Source organism: Cucurbita maxima, unplaced genomic scaffold (assembly GCF_002738345.1).
Source record: "Cucurbita maxima cultivar Rimu unplaced genomic scaffold, Cmax_1.0 Cma_Scf00030, whole genome shotgun sequence".
NCBI classification, from domain to species: Eukaryota; Viridiplantae; Streptophyta; class Magnoliopsida; order Cucurbitales; family Cucurbitaceae; genus Cucurbita; species Cucurbita maxima.
Window position 1 is genome coordinate 355,105 of NW_019272046.1, and position 19,387 is coordinate 374,491.

At 33.3% G+C, this 19,387-nt stretch overlaps 2 protein-coding genes across 3 annotated transcripts; one reads left to right on the plus strand and one right to left on the minus strand.

The window, feature by feature from the left end:
• Positions 1-1,437: 1,437 nt before the first annotated feature.
• LOC111465952 (pentatricopeptide repeat-containing protein At3g14730-like) lies at positions 1,438-6,109 on the minus strand. Of its 2 annotated transcripts, XM_023110448.1 has the most exons (6): positions 5,980-6,109; positions 3,119-5,478; positions 2,351-2,435; positions 1,893-1,994; positions 1,762-1,795; positions 1,438-1,714 (listed from the first exon to the last, which is right to left on the minus strand). In XM_023110448.1, exons 1-2 carry the CDS (start codon positions 5,989-5,991, stop codon positions 3,505-3,507), a joined length of 1,986 nt encoding a protein of 661 aa, XP_022966216.1. In that variant the 5' UTR covers positions 5,992-6,109; the 3' UTR covers positions 1,438-1,714; positions 1,762-1,795; positions 1,893-1,994; positions 2,351-2,435; positions 3,119-3,504. The 2 variants fall into 2 exon arrangements, with proteins under 2 accessions (XP_022966216.1, XP_022966217.1); XM_023110449.1 differs by lacking the exons at positions 1,438-1,714; positions 1,762-1,795; positions 1,893-1,994; positions 2,351-2,435 and having other exon boundaries at positions 3,381-5,478; positions 5,975-6,109.
• A 5,813-nt stretch (positions 6,110-11,922) lies between these two features.
• Positions 11,923-14,131, plus strand: LOC111465990 (EGF domain-specific O-linked N-acetylglucosamine transferase-like). The gene is made up of 3 exons (XM_023110512.1): positions 11,923-12,345; positions 12,514-12,594; positions 12,756-14,131. The coding sequence occupies exons 1-3, from the start codon at positions 12,114-12,116 to the stop codon at positions 13,982-13,984; spliced, it is 1,542 nt and encodes a 513-aa protein (XP_022966280.1). The 5' UTR covers positions 11,923-12,113; the 3' UTR covers positions 13,985-14,131.
• The last annotated feature ends 5,256 nt before the right edge of the window (positions 14,132-19,387 follow it).

The following is a 19,387-nucleotide window of genomic DNA, read 5'->3' on the forward strand; positions in this document are numbered from 1 at the left end:
TGGGGGTAAATCTTTGTCTCTTTATCCAATTTACCTTCGTGAGTGTGTGAGTATAATCCATCTCAGTTCGTCTATTAGTACAACATGTATTGTGGAGGAGCTTGTGCTTCAAGGTGCAAATTATCTTCAAGGCCAAATCTATGCAACAGGGCATGCAGCACATGCTCTGCTCGTTGCAGATGAGTGCTGTCAGGCACTTCCGGCCACTACAATGCCTGCCCTTGCTACGCGGACATGACCACCCACGGTGGCTGCCGAAAGTGCCCCTACATATATGAGTTTCAAGAGTTTGGAGAAGGTTTGAAATATAGGATTTGTACGTAGGTATTAGTGGCTAGCTAGCTTATATCCTACTTAAAGGTTATGAATATCAATAAGAACATATACGATCCCAATTCTATTTTTCTCATTCTTAACAAGATTAATACAAAATTTGTTGGTATGAATTATATAAGAATGTATGAATCATTATGAAGAAAAGTGGGTCGGTTTTCATTATTAATGCCCTTTCAAAGAGTTGATAGAGATATTAAATGCTGTTTGAAAAATTGATTTAGAAAAGGCTATTTACACCAATTACAAATTTCAAAACTGTGTTTCAACCTAAAATAAGAGTCTATAAACCTAAGCATAATAAAGTTTCATGGGTTAGTCGAATTTGATTGCATTTAAATTACATTCGAAATATTCCAATTCACGGTTTAAACCTGAAGACCCAAGCCCCAAATTTCACTCGCTGCGTAAACTTCTATGTCCGGCGTGCCTCAACTGTGGCAATCGAACGTTGGACAATGTCTGGGAAAGTAGAGACAGTGAAGCAAAATGAGAGTGAGAGAACACACTGTGCAGTGGTGATTGTAAGTGGGACTATAGATGGCGTGATCAAAGACCAAAGCTAGAGGAGCAAGAGATGAGATCGAGATAGCAAATTGAGTGTGTAACGATCCAACTTTCCTAAATCTAGACCACATGGATCGTCACTAGATGCATGTTATCATCATTTTAAAACCCGAGAGACTACACATGAGGTTACAAACTCCTCGGCACTGCGAGCAAATGATCTCATCACACCTTGTAAGCCTTTACCCTTCTCTAAAGAAGAACCCAAAAAAAAAAAAAAAAAAAAAAAAAAAAAAAAAACCCTCTACTTGGATAGATATGCTTACACACACGATAAAATGTAATGTAAAACCAATGAATCTAAAATTGTTCAAAATAACTCATCGGGCCTATGTCCCTAACTAGACTTGAAAACACTAATCATCTAACTCAAAAAAATTAAAATCTTAGTCATCTAACCAATAATCGAGAACTAAAATGTAACTCAACTAGCCTATAATCATGGTGGTACAATTAACTCATTCACTAATGAATAACTGCCTCGAGCTTTATTTCATAAACATTGTGTCATTTTATACATGCATGAGGTCCCATAAATGCTTTTAACAAAAGTATTTGTGTATTAACAATAACCACATAATCATATACCGGAACAAATGCATACATATCTAACTACGTTAAGGTCATCCAATAGTAAAATCTCTAAGATGGCATTCCTCCCTTTCACTGGCTTAACCCAATCTAACCCTACTTCATTTACTTTATTTGGTTCTGTGAATACTCATAGTTTGAACTTGTTCATTCCTTCCAATCACTTTTGTCATTAGCTCCAACAACTATTCGGCCAACCACATAGATGAGCTTATGATAATGCCTTCAACAAGTATTCGGCCAACCACATAGATGAGCTTATGATAATACCTTCAACAACTATTCCAAGCACTTTTCAGAATACCTATGTTGGTTTATAAGTATTTCCAAATAAAGATCAAAACGACTCAAATCACATAGATGAGTTTATGATAATGCCTTCATCAATTCCCCTTTCTTACCTTTACTTAGACAGACACGGCAGTGAGGTATTTTTTATGCTTGCTCAAGAGCACATTATGTTAGGTTCATAGGCTCGCCAAATCTCATCAACCATTCTGAATCTACAAACAGGGGAAAGAAAACTTCAGTGGCAAATATGTTCTTACTTGCGATATATATTTAAGTGATGCAAAACTTGTTTACAAGACCAATATTTAATGTGAAGCAAGAGCTCTCACAGTTAGAGTAGTCAAGTGAAATATAGTAATTCAAAAAATCTAATCCATATGTTTGTCAAGAACATTAATAGAACGAAGAAAATAGGTTTCGGATAGCAAAATCGTGATAACAAGAACTAGAGTATGAATTTATTATGCTAACTACGAATGTTAATGTTGAAATGAAAATTTTGTTTTTCATACTAATTAGTTGAGCTATGGAAGTGTTATCACGTTGATCTACAATGAGAGAAACGAACCAAGAGAGGGATTTTGCAATGGAGCGATTGTACTCAGGGAAGCAAAGCAAAGTGAATTGAAGGAAGTCAACTCAAAATAGATCATCTGCCAAAGAGATTCAATGTGAGATTCCATATCGGTTGGGGAGGAGAATGAAACATTTTTTTATATAAAGGTGTGGAAACCTCTCTCTAGCATATGCATTTTAAAAACCTTAGGGGGAAGCCTAAAAGGGAAAACCTAAAGAAGACAATATCTACTAACAATGGGTTTGGGCTGTTACAAACGGTATCAGAACCGACGTCTGGCAATGTGTCAGCGAGGAGGTTGAGTCCCGAAGGGGGGTGGACACGAGTCGGTGTGCCAGCAAGGACGCTGGGCCATAAAGGGGGTGGATAGTCCCATATCGATTGGAGAAGGGAACGAGTGCCAGCGAGAACGCTGGCCTGAAAGATGGTGGATTGTGAGATCTCACATCGATTGGGGAGGAGAACGAAGCATTCTTTACAAGGGTGTGGAAACCTCTCCCTATCAAACGCATTTTAAAAACCTTGAGGAGAAGCCCAAAAAGGAAAATCCAAAAAGGACAATATCTGCTAGCAGTGGACTTGGGTTTGGGCTGTTACATTCAATGCTCGACAAGATGCCTCCTAAAGCTTTTTGAGGTCTGCACTATTTAGGGCTCGTTGCATATCTCAATCACTAGCACATAGAAATCATAATGCAAAATGAAATCTCCTCCCAAGTCCAAAAGGGAAAGAAAGTGATAGATAAGAGAGAGAAAGTACCAATATGAATAAGGCAATAGTTGAGAGAAGCTGAATCCAACAAGCTGTAAGAAGGCACCACCTTTGACATTAGCTTTGCTGTCATATCCTTGAAGCAAGGCACTACACCACTAAGAAACTTAGCAACGGAGAGATGAAAAAACATATAAAATTTTGGACGAAAATGTAGAAGTATCCAAGATGGTGAAAGAAAGAATTTACGACATTAGAAGTAACCTAATGAATATTCAGGAAGCGGGCAATCAATGATACTTGTCTGCTGTAATCATTAACCAATGATTTTCACTATAATAGTAAACTCATCAATATACATGTTATGCCGCTCATCAACCTTTCAATAAAAGAAATAGCTACTGGCTTAATGCAATTGCACATGCTACCATATCTCAATATAAATTCAAGACTTCATCTAAAATGAATCCAATATCACAAAGTTGACTTGTCAATGCATTCAATTCTAAATGTGTCCGGTCTCCGGTGAGAAAAACATGCACTCCATCCTTGAGTTCGATCCAACTACATCCAGGCGTCTTCCTGACATGTTGTTCCTTCATCGTGTTTCTAACCTCCAACACCTCTTCATATCGACCTACAACTCCATAAACATTAGACATCAACACATAACTCCCACAATGCTCTGGATCCAATTGCATTACTTTTTGTGCAGCAATCTCGGCCAACTCCGCATTCCCATGGAGTCGACAAGCTCCCAATAAAGCCCTCCACACAACGGGATTGGCTTGAATAGGCATCGTTTGGGCTAAATCATAAGCATCCTCTAAATGCCCAGCTCGTCCAAGCATATCAATCACACAAGTGTAATGCTCAATGGTTGGGATAACACCGAAATCATGCTCCATTTGAGCTAAGAACATACGCCCTTGACACACAAAACCTGCATGATTGCACGCCGATAAAACTCCAACAAACGTAACTTCATCGGGCTTAATTTTGGCCTCGCACATGTGAGAAAACATATCCAATGCATCCATACCATATCCATGCATACCATAACCCATAATCATGATATTCCATGATGCCACATCCTTATTGGTCATTGAATTAAAAACCTTTTGAGCATTGTTCATACTTCCACATTTTGCGTACATATCCATAACAGCATTATTCACAAGTAAATCATCTATAACTCCATTGTCTCCATCCCTTCCCAATCCATTAACAATCATATATCCATGAATTTCTCTACCATGCATGAGGGCAGCCAAATGAGAGCAAGCTGGAAGTATGGTTGTGACGGTTACCAAATCAGGTAGAAACCCAGAACCTAACATCTTATCAAAAAGCCTCAAGGCACCATCATGGTCACCACATTGTTCATGAACCGATATAATTGAATTCCATGAGAAAATATCCTTTTCATTCATCGTCTCAAAAACCATTAAAGCGTCTCCGATATGTTTGCATTTCCCATACATATCGATTAGCGCATTTGAAACTGCAACTCCTGAATCATAACCCATTTTCATCACAATCCCATGGACTGTTCTCCCATTGTCTAGGTGTCCCTTTAAAGCAAAAATAGACAAAATGCCAGTAATTGTAAACCTACTAGGTGAAACCCCTTCTATATGCATTCTTTTGAAAATCTCTAATGCCTCATCAAGGCAACCAATCTGGGCGTACCCATTGATCATTGCATTCCAAAGCACAACATCTCTTATTGGCAATTCTTCAAACACCTCTTGTGCATCTTCCATTGAGCCAAGCTTCAAGTAAGTATTAACCAAAGCACTACCAACAAACAAATCCAGCTCCAACCCCATTTTAAACAAACATCCATGAATCTTCTTCACCTCCATGACCTCACAACAAGATCTAACTACACATGGAAAAGTGTACTTATCAGGCATCACACCCTCTAACCTCATTTGCTTATAAAATTGAAACCCAATTGAAGCAAGACCATTAGCAACAAACCCAGAAATTATAGCATTATATGCAAACACATTAGGCTCATAACACGGATCGTGGAAAACCAAAACAGCCTCCTCCATTCGACCACATTTGGAGTACATGTTGATTAGGCTAGTAATAGATGAAGGTGAATGGGAAAAACCATAGGTGATCATTACAGAATGAAGCTGTTTTCCTTTGTTGAGATTCTTAGATTCAGCACATGATTGAAGAAAAGCAATGCATGTTGTTACGTTATTGAGCAATCGAAAATCTGAAGGCTTGGAAGGTGGTGAAGTTGACAAACTAAGAAAGGAAGAAGAAACAAAGTAGTGCTTCTTGGAGACAATTTTGGTGGAGATCTTTTTGTTTGTTATGCACCATGCTAATCTATCAACAACGTTGTCAAAAAATTTGCTTGGTTTTAACATATTCAACATCGTCACCTATAACAACAACACACAACCAAATAAACAAATCAAATCTACTTATATATACAAATGAGAAGTGCAAGCTTCCATAGAAAATTGAGTTAGAATTTCATGAAAATTTCTCCTTGAAACACTTTAGTGCGTTTATGATAGTCCTAACTCCATTAAAACATACTACTCAACATTCAACTCATTACCTTTCTATAGATTTTCGTGTATAAACACATCTAAACATAATATGAACACTCAGGAGTTAAACAGAAACAGAAAATTAATAAAAATTATGAGTAGCAGCAGGAGAAATGGATGGAGAAGATAAGAAAAATGGGGTGGTTTAAGAAGGAAAAAAAACATAAATAGTATAGAATTTCATAAACATGTCCAAAAAAAGAAGAAGAAGAAGGAATAAGCAAGTGACGAATCATTGCCCAGAAAAGCATAGATTTCATCGCATCATTACTAACAAAACAGACCCTGGAAGCTTGAAACCAATCCGAAGAGACGGGTATACCTAACCGGAAAAGTCATCGGAGAGTCGCTGGAGACTCTGGAACTGGCGGCGGTGTGAGAAAAAGACCAACGACGGCGTGATGGCGGGAGAGAGAAAAGAGAACAGCAGCGTGTGGACCGGAGGAAATTGAATCGCAAAGAAGCGCGCAAGAACGGAACCCTACGTCAATCCGAAGTCGGTTCGGGTAAACCGAGAAAGGTCCGAACCATATCCGGCCGGTCTGATATAATGGTTGAACCCAACCATTACAGAACTGCCTGTGGGTCTGCTTGTGAATTTATTTGGGCTTGGGCTTGGGCTTCGTATCTTATGGATATATATAGGTGTTTTTTTTATTTTAAAAGTTATTTTAAAATTTTAGGGACTAATTAAAAATCAAATTAAAATCTCCCTAATCGAAGGTGACGTCAGCTAATTATATGGTGCAAGTTTTTCCATAGTGTTGATAAGCTTCGAGGGGTTGATCGAGTCTTATTTGTGTTACTCTTCCATCACATACGGTATCTGGACTTGCATGATTAATGACGTTAGATTTAGGGGACTATGGAGCTGAGACACGTGAATCCAAATGTATGAGTAAGTATCTACTAAGGTCCCTCAATTTCGCTTGACGAGCTATATAATAGTTCGCATATCTATTCTCAATAGAAGAGTCTCTCACCGAGTATTTTTAATACAGTGTATTTTTTTAAACAACTTTTAAATTTTAAATGTATTTTTTGAAACAAATTTTCATCCAAAACTAACGGTAATGATATCTCTTCGACTTTCTTAGAAGTTTAAAGGTATTTTTATGCCAAAAGGACAAATATATATATATATATTATATTATATTATTAATGTGTATAAAAAAAAGTATAAAATAAAAGTAAACAATAAAATTGTCAAATTCGGGTGATATTTTTATTTTTATTTTCTTTCACTTATTGAAATGTAACGGTCAAATTATGCTGCTTATGTTACGATTACTGACTTGCCAGGTGGGTGCTGCCCGCGGTCTGTTTCAGCCGTCACAAGCTATATATATATATATATTGACTAATAATGAAAAATTGATCTTATCATTTGGCAAGATAACGATGCTCTAAATAATTTTTTTTTTTAAATAAAGAAATAATTAATTTCAGTTACGATCTACATACATATTTTAAGTATTAATATATAATTCGAGTCAATTAAGATGTGTTTAATAACTCCTTTATTTATTTATTTGAAAAGAACCCTTATATTTATTTATTTATTGAAAACAACCCTTTTATTCCTTTTATTTTTTATACTTTACTTTCTTTAAAAGAATTACTCTTACAATACGACACTCGTAGACTTTCTATTTGATTGTATCGAAATGATCTAGCAAGACTCGTCTATGGAGGGGTGAGTCGAAAAGCCTAATTGATAGATGAAATGTGAATATATTTGTATCACTGTATATTTGTCCCGACGGATGGAGGAGGTTAGGCTTTACCATTCTCAAGTTCTTTAAATACAACATATCATCCAGTTCAAGATACTTTAGTCAAGTTCTTGACACTTGAGAGGAAAATCTCCAAAGAAGGACGAGCACGTGATTATGGTTGGTGGAGACTTAATGTTCGTAGCATCTCGATGCTCCACCTTCACGATTGGAGAGGTTTGTTGGTTGTAGAATGAAGTCTTTCAATTCTATGAGAGCGTAGTCTTGACACTTGAGAGGAAAATCTCTCAAGAAGAACGCGCACGTGATTATGGTTGATGCTGACCTAATCTTCGTAGCATTTTTGAAATGTTATTGTACGTTACATTGTTCTCGTTGATTTATTTATATTAAGAAGTTGTCAGATAGAATAAAATCTAATATAAATAAATTGGATTTCTGACAAAAAAAAATAAAATAAAATAAAATAATAATAATAATAATAATATAAAAAAAATTATATTTCTAAAAAACTAGAAATAAGTAATGAATGGGTAATTATAAAATTGGAATAGTATATTTAATTCTTAGTTTCTAAGGAATTAAAAAATAATTAAAAAAGGGAAATTATTGAAAGAATTAATTAGGCATTGGCGGCCATGAGAATCAAAGCAAAGAGATTCAAAACTTAATTGTGTGAAAATGCCTATTTGGATTTGACTCGGAATATTATTTTAAAATCCATTCGAAATTTCCTAAAAAAAAAAAAAAATAAATAAAAAAATCCATTGGAAATGGAATTTATTGGTCTTTTGTCCCTGCCGCAAGCAAGCGTCTCATTTAATCTCATCACGCGCTTTGGTTCGCGCGTGGTTAACACTTTCCTAAAACTAAGATAGGTATAAATTAAAATTAGATGATCCTTTAGTCCTTCAATTAAACAAAAAAGAAAATATCTAATAAATAATTTATTTAATTATATATATATATATAGCTTTCCATCTATTTTAAATAAAACGAACGGTTTTTAAAACCATGAAAATTATTCTCGCGTAAGCTTTTATGGCTTTGCTTTAGGCTTCTCCAAAAGACTTCATACCAATGGAGTTAGTATTCCTCACTTATAAATCCATGATCATTCCCTAAATTAGCCGATGTAAGACTTTCATCATCCAACAGTTTGAACATATTTTGACGTCACTAAATTGTTTCCTTATAAAATTTTCAAGATGTTGCTCTCATATAAGATGGATTTAAGCCAAACATGTTTAATTATGAAGTTTTTACGATGAAACTATTGAAAAAGTGTAAAATTTTATGGTTATAGACATTAACTATTAAGTTTTACGAGTGTTTCTTACCCATTAAATCTCTAGGATAACAGCGTTAGGACCGATAAGAGGTTGCAAACATTAAATAATTTTCTTAAAAGGCTCAATTTTAAATCTTTTTGTTATACTATATATTACAAATAATTAATTTCACCATAAATAATTAGTTTATTATTTTCTTTAAAATGAATAATTAGTACCTTATTTGATCCTGCATGCTATTTGATTTTTATTTTAAATATATTATATACTTTGAACCATTCAACTTTAAAACGATCATCTTAATGTACGTTATTTTAATAACAATTAAACGTTCAACAAAATTTAAACAACATGATATATATATATTTTTAGAATATCGCAAAAAAAATCTTAATAATTTTTTTATAGGCTAAATTAATTTAAAAAATCTAAAAATTTTATATTTTGTAACACTTTAAAAAGAATACTTTGTATTAATTGTTTATGATCAGAAAATCGTATATTTACCTCTCATAGATCATTTTTAAAATTTTTAATATTATATTTAAAAGTTGATGGATATTTTTTAGACTCGGTGCTAATAATTCAGTCCATATACCAATAGTAAATGGTTTTTGTAAATAAAAATTTTGAAAGTTAAGTATATTTTTTAAACGGAAAATTAAAAGGTAGTTTTTAAAACTTTAGAAAATTAAAAAATTAAGGGGTTTTTTTTTTTTCAATTAAAACTTTTGAAGTGTAAAATTATTTATTTATTATTATTTGAAAGTTTTACTTTTGTTTTAAAGTAAAAGGTTGACATTTTTGGTTGAGTATTTTAATAAATAAATAAACACTAAATTGGTAATAAATTCAAACCTAATCCAGTTGTACTTATGGACAAAGATTAAACAGACAGTCAAATCTTAATCTTTGGAAAGGAACTGACAGTCAATGTTCTCATTACCCTCCAAACAAAATCTTACAGTTACGCTCACTGACAATATTTAATATTGCCCAATTTGCCACGCGCTCTGCCCTCGCCGGCGCGTCGCCAATACACGCTACTCATCCTCATTTATTATTACCTACTATATTTCTTTTTAGATTAATTTTTCCAACTTTGAAAATAATAATATTCAATACTCATTTATTTAATTAAATAATTTATTTTATATTTGTACCTATTTATTTATTTACTTTGATAATTTAATTTTAGTTTTGACATTTTTGTTAAATATTAAATAAACATTAAAGTAATAATAAATTAAAACCTAATTGTTGACCATTTTTTCCCCTAAAATAATTCTACCTAGTTTAATGGTTAAAGTATTTATACCTTTCTTAAAAGTTCAAATTCCTCTCCCAATATTTATTGTATTAAAAATAATTCAAAAAATTAAAAAGAAATATTTTGGTTCTTATACTTCCTTCGAAGTAAAGATTCAACGAGTAATAATTTAATCCCTATGGTTATCGTTTAAAACTTCTTACTCAAATAAATGAAATAATTATAATTTTTTAATCTCCAGCTCCATTTAGCTAACGGGGAAGATCTCTATTTACTCCTTTATTATTTACGATTTGAATGAGATTTTCTAATATGTTCTAGGTAAGTCTCGATAGGGCGGTTAAACAGACATCTACACTCAATGTTTTTTTTTTTTTTTTTTGGTTAAATAGACTTTAAAATTTATTTTTTTATACAATAAGATTCTGTTGAAAAATAATTAAAAATAAATAAATTTAATGATTAAATTATAGGTTTAAAAAAAAGTTATTCTATTAATTATAAATATAAGAAAAGAAGTGTGTTTTTTTTTTTAAAAAAAACTATTTTTAACTAAATAAATAAATATTCTCAGGGAAGTTTGAGGTGACACGCGCTTTGCCCTCATCGGCGCGTGGAGAAAGCTTCCCCCATACGCCAGCTTGTTGCCCTCTCTCAATTTCTTTTTCTTTCTAATTTTTAGGTAAAATTTTTGAGTTTTTGAATTTTTTTTTTCTTTCTAAAACGTTACTCATTTTTAGAAGTTTATAATATTAGGATATGAACACCTCAGTTTGGTTTAATTTTCAATGAGTTACCTAATTTTTGGTATAGCTGATATCATTTTTATTTCTATCTAAGTTGTCAGGGGAGGGTTGCAGCTATCGATACAAAATAGTGTGACACTGGCATGTGAAGAGAGAGTAGAAAGAATGTCGAAGAGGCGAGAAATCAACGGTAGATAGAATGAATATTCTAGCTTGAAAGACAAGAATTCGAGAGCGATCGTAACATGAGAGAGGAGAAAGGGTGAGAGAGAATCTACGTCACTCATTGTTTGAGGAAGAAAATTTTGTGTTCGTTTAGGAAGAAAGAAGAAGATAAGAAAAAAAAAGATACTGTGAAAACAAACTTCAAAATTAGGGTTCTTTCAAAGGCCGTAAGACAGGACACTTTAGAGAAAAAATGGTTAGTTCGATTGCTTTAGGTTTAAGAATTGAACCGAGTTTTGCAATATTTTAAACCAAACTAACTCAATTTATTTGGACACGTTCTTGTAATTTATATTCAAAATCTTTTAAAATGGTTAAATAATATATTTGAAATTTTAAAAATTAAAAATTTCAAATTATTTTTTAAATTAAAGAAAAAAAAAATGCATGATAGTTATGGTCAACTACGACTATTAGAAAGGTAATGAAGAATTTACACGCCTTTATTTAAACCACTTTTCTCACACGCATGTTTTTAATTTTAAAATTGAGATATGTGAGCTTTAATTAATTATGTATTAATTACAAATCTCTTCCCATAATTTTTCTACCATATCTAAATAAATTTTTTTTATTAATGTTATTTCAATTAATAACTCGGGAATCCGATCAATCCTAACTATCTAACTCGAGATTAGATTATTTTCCGCTTTGAATTGGGTTGAATTTTTGAAAAACTGACAAATTCGAATTGGTTTATCGATTGACATTTTTTTTTGTTCGTAATAATTTTAAAAGTATTAATATAATATTTTAATAGTTAATTAAACAAAAAAAAAAAAACGGACAATCCAACTCAACCTGAACATATGGGTTAGATTATGGTGGAAATTCAATTCGAGTTGCTTGAGTCACCAACGTCAGGTTGGTCCAAAAAATTTATAGGACGCCACATGAATAGATTGTTAATAATTTAGAGTGATATTTTATATTTTTGAGTGTTTTATAAAAAATATTAATAAATTTTTAATATGGATATCCGAAAGACACCATCCCCAAGTTTGACGCCTCCATTCTTGTTCATTCCCTGCGGCTACTACAAACCTCAGGCCAGAGAACGCCTTCTTCTTCTTCTCTCTCTATCTTTCTCTCTCCTTCCTATAAAAACAGAGACTCTTCCCTTTGTTCTTCTGCAAATTTTCTCTCTCTTCTCTTAAAGATAAAAGAAAGAAAAAAAATAAAGCTTGGGAATATGGTTCATCACTATATACGCTATCAGCCATGGAAAAAGGGGATGAACATAAGAACACCTGCCCAGTTTGTTCATCATGATGATCATGAAGAACAAGATGATGAAGAAGAAGCTATGGCCTGTGATGAGTTTTATTACTCTGTTTCTGCTTACAAGAGAACCAAACCCAAGTTTTTGTTCCTTCTTTTTCTCTGTTTTCTTTCTTGCTGCTTCGTTTTTGCTCCTCATTTCTGTAAGTTTTTTCTTCTCATTTCTCTGTTTTTCGTCTTGGGTTTCTTTTTTTCTGCTTTGTTTTTACTGGGTGTTGTTTGTTTTTTTGTTTCAACATTCTTTTGAGGTTGAAAATTGCGTTTTGGGTGCTCTGTTTTTAATGGGTTTTGCTTGTTTTTTTTGTTTTTAGATTCTTTTAAGGTTGAAAATGGTGATGTTTCTGCCGCTGTTATGGAGGTTTCTTCTCCTCTCTGTTCTTCAATCCCTAATGGTATGGATTTCTCTCTGTTTTTCTATGCTTTCTTTTCCTCTGTTTTTGAAAAATCTCTGTTACTCTGTTTCTGTTGACAAGAATCTGATCCGTTTTTTATGAAAAAAGGAACCAAAATCCTTTTGTTAGCAGAAATTAATGTTTTTTTTTTCCTTTGTCAGGAACCATTTGTTGTGACAGGAATAGCATTCGGTCTGATATCTGTATTATGAAAGGCGATATAAGAACAGAGTCTTCTTCCTCATCAATCTTCCTCTACACATCGTCCAATTCCCGGATCGACGACAACAACGACAACGACAACACGGTGATTCAACTTGAAAGAATCAAGCCTTACACAAGGAAATGGGAGAACAACACCATGAACACAATTGATGAATTGCAGCTCATCGTTAAACGAAAGAGCAACGACATCGATCGACACCATCAGTGTAATGTTCGACACGATGTTCCGGCCGTGTTCTTCTCGACCGGAGGCTACACGGGCAACGTTTATCACGAATTCAACGACGGGATTTTGCCGCTCTATATAACTTCACAACATTTGAATAAAGAGGTTGTTTTTGTGATCCTTGAGTATCATAATTGGTGGCTAACAAAATATGGTGATATCCTTTCCCAACTCTCAAACTATCCACCAATTGACTTTAGAAAGAACAATAAAACTCATTGCTTCCCTCAAGTGATTGCTGGTTTGAGAATCCATGATGAGTTGACTGTGGAGCCTTCATTGATGGAAGGGAACACGAGCATTGTTGAGTTTCGAAACCTATTAGACACGACATACCGACCTCGAACACGAGAGGTGGTTCAACACGAGAAGAACGAAGCCAAAGAGCAACCAAAATTGGTGGTTCTGTCAAGGAAGGGATCAAGGGCTATAACAAATGAGAAGTTAATGGTGAAAATGGCAGAGAAAATTGGGTTCAAGGTGAAAGTTTTAAGGCCTGATAGAACAACAGAGCTGGCTAAGCTTTATAGAGAGCTCAATGGATGTGATGTAATGGTAGGAGTCCATGGAGCTGCCATGACACATTTTCTGTTCATGAGGCCTAATTCAGTGTTCATTCAAATCATTCCATTGGGGACGGTTTGGGCAGCCGAGACGTACTATGGTGAGCCTGCGAAGAAGCTCGGTTTGAAGTACATTGGGTATGAAATTCGGCCGAAAGAGAGTTCGTTGTATAGCAAGTACGAGAAAGATGATCCTGTTCTTGTCGACCCAAATAGCATTACAAAAAAAGGGTGGGAATATACAAAGAAGATCTATCTTGATGGCCAGAATGTGAAGTTGAATCTTGCACGGTTTCAGAAGCAGTTGGACCGAGCTTATTACTATAGCATTGCTCAAACCCGAGCCCGAACCCAACACCACGATTTATTGGAGTGATGGTTGCATCATATTATGTGGGGGAGTTGTTCTTTTGGGGGTAGTTGAGTTGGGGAAAATAAAAGATTTTTCTAAATACATTTTTTCTGTACATAACATTTGATTATTGACATCTTTATAATTAGTGTGCGTTTTGATTTGAATACGTAAGATTTTGGTTGAGACTATATACCAATTACTTAAGATTTGTAGAGATGTGCTAGCGGGTTTACCTTACACTCAGGTCACGAGATTCCATTCCAGTTTTCGAAGCTCAGAAGCTCGAAGCATCCCAGCTCTCCAGGTCGATTAGACGTTTGGCTTGCTTCTCCTCCACCTTTTAGCGTTATGGCCCCTGAAAAAAGAAACCCGAAAGAAAAAAGGAAGAAGAGAAATTAGGGAAACCCTGATTATTTAATCTACCCGAATAGAATTAGTTTTAGCCAATCAACAAAATCTTAACACTTTTGGCTCAAATTTTAACGTTTCAAATCTATAAAAAATGAAATATAAATAACTTTGTACCGGTTGAAATCTTGTTACTCGTTAACTATACATTTGTTCAACTCGACCAAAGAGATAAATTACAAAGATTATTGAGACATTCGAATAAGGGAGAACTACATAAATGGAATCGAAATCACGCCCAAATAAGAGTAATTTTAAAGATATGAAAGTCGATAAGTATTTGAAAAAGAATTGATAGTTACTACATATACCAACAACGTGTACTTTTCTTTTCGATGATCCAATCACAAGAACTCCAAAGTTAAACGTGCTTTGTTTGGAAGAGTCTATATTGGACAACCTCTTGAAAATTAAGAGTGACTCGATCACATATCCAACACTAACTACCCAACCAAAACCATAAAGGAGCATTTTTGTTGGTCGGGTAAACTCGATCAACTCGAAAATGGGGTTACAACCTAACCAAACACTTCCTCCTTCTAAGATTATTATGAAAAGCAAGAATATTAAATTTTAAAAAAAATAATTATTAATATAATATGTACCATGGATAAATAAGATTCTTTTAAAATAATTAAAAAAACAACATTAACGCTGAGTTGTGAATTTTATTCAGGTTGTTCGGGTCTCGATCTAATTAATTAAAAATTTTAGATGCGTCTAAAAGATTTTTCCAATTAATATAAAAAAAAATGGATAAAACTAATAAATATTAGTGAAATGGTTGATAAAATCAAATAAATTTAATTGAAATAATAATGTAGGGAAAAGTAGCTCTTGGAATTTTCATACCAAATTTCTGGTCCATGCCTAACAAAATTCATGATAGCCACATCTTGGACTAAAGCTTCTCAAAATAAGGGTTTCTATCGCCATCCATAACGTTCTACGGCGTTTCAAAGTTCGACTCCTCATCTTTCCATTGTTGAACTAAAAAATATGTTTGAATTTTTAATTTTATTTTGTATATTAATTAAACAATCTAAGTATTTAGTCGAGACTAAATATCTGGTTTCTCCATTTTTTTGTTATTATTCATTGATCGTTCGTGTTCCTAACAAGAAGTAAATTTGTGGCGGTTTCCGAAAAGGAGTTAATACAAACCTAATACATCGGTACATAATTAGTTTTAGCCCTAAATTTGCTTTATAAATAAAACAATGTCATAAAACTTGACTCAAAAGGTTAACGTGTCGAATTCGATAAGAATGAAATTCAAACAACCAACTTTTTATCTGCATTTGTTTAACTCGGCCAAAAAGATAAAACAAGAATGAAAATTTGAAAAGTATAAGAATCAAATTATAATTATTATGATGTCTGAATAAAGTAGAGATACATAGATGAGTCGAGATCACATATGAATGAAAATAAATATTAGGATTAGAGATGTCCATGGAGCAGGGGACGAGAACCACTAACTAACTATGTCAATTCTTTGATGATATATATGTAAGAGTTTTAGTGGACTTTGCCTCAACGGATGATAATTGATACTCAGTTAGTAGAGTCGAGCCAATACAACATAAGACATCATGAAATTGATAAATAATTTCCATAAATTACACGGGCATGAAGTCTTATAATTGACTTTGAATAACATAGATGCATGCACAAACCTTACCTAATTTTAAAGTCACCCAACTCAAACGTTCTCTCTCAGATGTAATTTTATACAAATATGTTCCGCTCTTTAGCTTGTAATTCATCGATGCAACTACATAAACATAATGAATCAAACGTACACGAATCTTGTCCAACGTGTCTAAAATAGTCCTAAATCAAATAGAATTGAAGTAAAATTGAGAAAATCGAGCATGAATAGATGGAAAAACCAATTTCGAGAAGAAAAAGTTGACAAGTGGCACTCCTAGGGTAATAACATATTTTGAAGTAGATAAAACGTTACAAAAATGTAGTTTTTATGAAGGAAAATCCACCATGGGACGAGGGCGAGTAGAGATCAAAAGGATTGAGAACATCAAAAACAGACAAGTACACCACGGGAACGGTGCCCTAAGTCTGAACATAGCTCACTCGTCACCCATGATTATTAGAGAGCCACGAGTGCATACGGAGTTTGAGCAAGCACAAATAGTTGTAGTGATCAGGGATTTGTGGTTCAGATGACCCGACTCATAGTCCAACCCACGCTCCAACCTAGAATTATTGAGGTTCAACAGGGGATCCTAATTTGAATAGAATTAAAAATGAGATAATAATAGAGGCACATAATTATCAGTTCGCTATGTATCTAGGCGGAACCAAAATGTATCAAGACCTGAAACAACATTTTTAATGCCGCAATATGAAGAGGAATATAATCGAGTTTGTGAGTAGGTATCTAGTGTGTCAACAAGTGAAGACACTAATCCAGAAAACAACAAAGTTGTTGCAGTCTCAAAATATGACTCAAAAAGCTTGTTGTTTGGTTAGTAACTCTTAGTTTCCATCTTCTTTCTCGTATAACTTGGGTTTTACAGGAAGATGAGAGGCCAATTGTATGGTTTGAGCGTTAGGGAGCTACAAAAACTTAGAACATCAGTGGCGGGAAGGAGTCATGCTTAACTCACACACTCGATCTAGACGAAGAACAAAAGAAAGAAGATGCAAAGAGAAATATGCACAGAGAGATGTAAAGATCGCACAACTCATGTACTCGATCTAGATGAAGAACAAAAGAGAGAAAATACAGCAAAAAATATATTTTTTTTATAGACATACTCACACACTCGATCAAAATCTCCTTCCTTCAAATGAAATGGGTGGAAAATCATTTTTTTTTCATAGGCATACTGTTAAGGATATTTAGTAATAAATTATAGTTTATCATATATATTATATTTGATATTTTATTATAAGACAAATATCTAATATTTGCCTTATTATCATAGGTATCTTTCCATTTATTGTTATTTCCATTTATTACTATTTCCATATCCTTGTAATTTATTTGATTATAAATAAGATAACTTTCACACCATCTAGGTGTGGTGGATTAATCAAACATTCACATACTCCATCCCTTCTTAATTAGTGGGTTTATAAACTTTCACCTTGAGTTTATATAGCATAGTTACTTCAACGGGTTCTTAAACCTAACCCACGAGCCAAACAAGTTGAAGTATAGTGGGTTCATGAACATAGCTCACGAGCCAAAAACGAGCCAAATTCATGAGTCGAATACTTCTTAATTTATATAAAAAATATTTCAACTCGATCGAACCCAGGAACACTTTTATATTAAGAATTTTGAATTCTAATTCATGTCATTTTACTTGCAAATATATCAAACTTTTTTAACATGGGGAGCTAACAAAAATCTTTTGCCAATTCATACAAACGTCATAAAATCAAGCAACAATAGAAAAATGCATTTGGAAACGTGTAATTGTATAATAGACAAAGAATGATATCAAACAAACGGCCCCAATTGTTGGTTTAAGTACAAGCCCATAAGTTTTAAAAATTAGAGCTTGTGTTTGATTGTATACCTTTTTGCTATCGAGTGGGACTTTGATTCATCGGTCTTACTAGACAACCTCGGTCACTTGTTTTTGTATGTCCTTACCTTTATCTGAAAAGAAAAATAAAAAACGTTGAATATTCTGATAGAGATATGCAATCACATGCAATCATGACTTGTAGTAACATGACTATAATTAAACCTAAGACGTTGCCTTTTTCGTTTTCACTCTTCTTTTCGTACACATAGCTCCATGAATTTCACTGTCATAAGGGAAAACTCAAAAACCTTAAGGGGATGCCTGGAATGGAAAACCAAGGAGGGAAAGACGCATTTTAAAATCGCTAGACTGACGATGATATGTAACATACTAAAGCAGACAATATTTGCTAGTGGTGGGCTTGGATTGTTACAAATGGTATCATAGTCAAAAAATTGTTTTGGTAAAAAAATTTATAACTCGAACCATTGATTTGAATCTAAAAATATTCTCACTAGACTCAAACTAACCCACGAACAGTTCTACCAGATAATCAAATCCCAATATTTTAAGAAAAGGTGGAGGAAATTGGATTTATTTAATTATTTATGAATTTTATAAAATTAGGGATTGTGGTGAGATCACATCGAACAAGCGTGCGTACACATTTTCGTTTTGATAATCATTATTTTATATAAAATTATATATATTTCTATCTCAATCACTCATTTAATTCCCGCTCCTATCCTTTTCACCTTCATCTCACTTTTCATCCAACGGTCAATTTCAACCGATATCAATAATTATAGTTGTTTAAGTCATCTGATTTTTGATCCAACGGTCATTCATGAGGTATGAATTATATTAAATATTTGTTACTTTTTTTTTAAAAAATTCATATGGTCAAATAACTAGCCAACCTTATTCATAATTTTGTATTTTTATTGCCAAATAATTCATGCTTTCCCATCAAATTATTATTACATTATTTAATAATTTGAAGTTTTGTAGTTTCTATTTTTTAAAATAATTTTTTAACTCGTTTATTAGATATAAATTTAAATTTTATGTTGAATCTCGTAAAATTTTGAGTGTAGGGCAAAATTGTAATTTTGCATGTATATTTCGAGGTTCTAATTTTGGTTTTTGAGCTGAGTAAATTGGTCTTTAAATTTGAAAATATAATTATATTTTCATTACCTTTATTTTGCCACATAATATCCACGAATCAAATAACTACCTTAGCCTACTTATATAATTTAATATACAACCATGTCAACATATTAATAATGTCGGGAATGCGACAACCAAAGTCTTAGATAGATCAGATCTTAAGGGAAACATTAACGGTGTATAACTGAGGGACAACATCTCCTTCATTATCATACTCTTGTAGAAATTAGAGGGTCGGTTATCCTTAACCAACGATGTTAAAGACATTCCAATTTTTTATCCCGACCCGACCCAAACCACAAAGAATGGACCTTTTTTTTTTTTTTTTTTTTTTTTT